General features: G+C 59.3%; 1 protein-coding gene across 1 annotated transcript in view; it reads left to right on the top strand.

Annotated features, from left to right (window-relative positions):
- Positions 1-925: 925 nt before the first annotated feature.
- The window catches only part of BOK (BCL2-related ovarian killer), a 33,119-nt gene continuing 32,148 nt past the window's right edge, over positions 926-1,896 (top strand). Inside the window, exons 1-3 of the mRNA XM_011929638.1 lie at positions 926-997; positions 1,089-1,167; positions 1,717-1,839. Coding sequence (XP_011785028.1) covers positions 926-997; positions 1,089-1,167; positions 1,717-1,839 — 274 coding nt within the window. The remainder of the gene's footprint in view (positions 998-1,088; positions 1,168-1,716; positions 1,840-1,896) is intronic.

The following is a 1,896-nucleotide window of genomic DNA, read 5'->3' as shown; positions in this document are numbered from 1 at the left end:
GAAAGGATTCATATTTGTACAAAATTCATGTGTGGCTCCGAAACGTGAGTTTTCCCCGAACGTCGTGCCCTGGATGTGTTTCCAGGTGTTTCTTCATGTTTCTAAAGGCTATGTGATGTCCCCCATACCTGGAACAGAAGGGAAGTGGCTGTAGCCAGGCTCTGAATGTGCTGAGTGAGAAAGAAAGGTGCTGGGGGAGGAGGACCTGGACTTTACACTTAACAAGAAGGCTGGGATGTGGCCCACACCTCTCTCCATGCAAGGCCATGCTGTGTGAGGGCAAGGGCCACTCAGGTGGGTAGATGATTAGGCCAAAGACAGAGGCTTGTCTGCTAGAGTTCAGATTCTCCCCTGGGGTTCCAGGGGCCCAGGGACCCAGAGGAGGCGGGGAGGTGAAGCTGTTGTCTCTCCCCGCCTGTCCAGTCTCTCCTGTGGCGTCTGAATGGCAGAAGTGATGCTATGACCTGGGTGCTGGGAATAGAATTCTGCCAGCGACCCCTGCTCTGGGCCTAGGCTGGAGGCCTCTGTGCCACCTGGTGGGCTCTTCCCACTTTGGGAGGGTCTGAGAAGCACCCCCTTCCCGGGGGCTCCCTCATGGAGAACACCGGGGGTGGGAGGTGGGTGGTGAGCGGCTCAGGCTATCTTCGGGCTTCACCTCCCTGGCCAGGTACTTTGGTTTCTCCCTGGGAGTGGGTTCCAGAAGGGAATCCCCAGGTTCCATGGACCCTGAAAGAGGGGTGGGGTAGACGGCTGACTCTCCCCCAGGAGACCCCCAGTCACGCAGGGGGCCCGCCCATCTTGGCCAGGAAGCCTGGTGGATCAAGAGAAGTGGGGCAGCTGAGGACAACGCTGCGGGCTACAGGAGGTCCTTTTGGGGAAAGTGACTCTGATAGCAGGTGTCAGAGCCCCTGGGGGTGTCCCTGCGATGCTCTGGCAGCTTTGCATCATCAAGAAGGATCCCCCAGCAAGGAGGTCTCACCACCCCCTGGGTTGTCAGGTAAGCTCCTGGGGCAGAGGTGGCACTGGGTCCTCTGATCATCCTGGTGTGGGCTCAATCTGGACCCCTGGGGGGTCTTCCCCAACCCCAGACTTTCATCCACCTCCCCATGGACTCCTCTGTGCAGGCAAGCACTCCCCTCGCTGGGCCTGTTTCTCCTCTGTCCAGTGGTGAGCGGGATTCTCCTTCAGCTTGTGAGGGGGAACTGTCCCCAAACAGGGACACCCTGGGGGCTCCCCTGGAACTGGAAATGCCGGAGGAGAAACTGGCTTTCTCTTCTGAGCCAAAGGGCAATGTTCCTCCAGCAGCTGGGAGTCCACACCCCAGGCAGGCCGCGCCTTCCGCTTGTGATGCAGGGTCCTACCTCTGCAGCTTTGGGTGTCTGAGTCTGAGGCAGCGCTAAGGATGAGGTCACTCTGGAGGGCGGCCCGGGGTTCCAGGTATGGGGGCATTACCAGGTCTTGAGGAACGTGAAGGATCGCCTGGGAACATGCCCAGGGCGCGACGTTCAGTGAAAAGTCATGTTTCAGAGCCACACACGAATCACATTTCCTTACCTCTGCACAGTGACCGTGGAGTTTTAAATCTCTCATCCGCTCCCCTAATTCCCCAGAGTGCCGGAGCGCTCCGTTGAAATGCGCGTTGCGTTTGGCTGCGGGCCGCGACTGAAACCTCAGAACAATGCCCAGTGTTTCAAAACAACACATTTGTGCAAAAAGGCGGCCTCCAGATCTCAGGAAGCGGGAAACAGCTGAAGAAAAAGAACGCCGGCGAAGGGAAAGGACAGGTGTTCCCGGGGGAGGACCGGGGGACCGGGCCCGCCGTCCATCGCTTGGCTGCAGGTGGGGCCCGGCTGCCTCCGATGAGCCCCGCACCGCGCCCGCACCCAACGGGCAAGT

Source organism: Colobus angolensis, unplaced genomic scaffold (assembly GCF_000951035.1).
Source record: "Colobus angolensis palliatus isolate OR3802 unplaced genomic scaffold, Cang.pa_1.0 Scaffold82, whole genome shotgun sequence".
In the NCBI taxonomy this organism is placed as follows: Eukaryota; Metazoa; Chordata; class Mammalia; order Primates; family Cercopithecidae; genus Colobus; species Colobus angolensis.
This window is presented reverse-complemented; position numbering and strand designations above follow the sequence as displayed.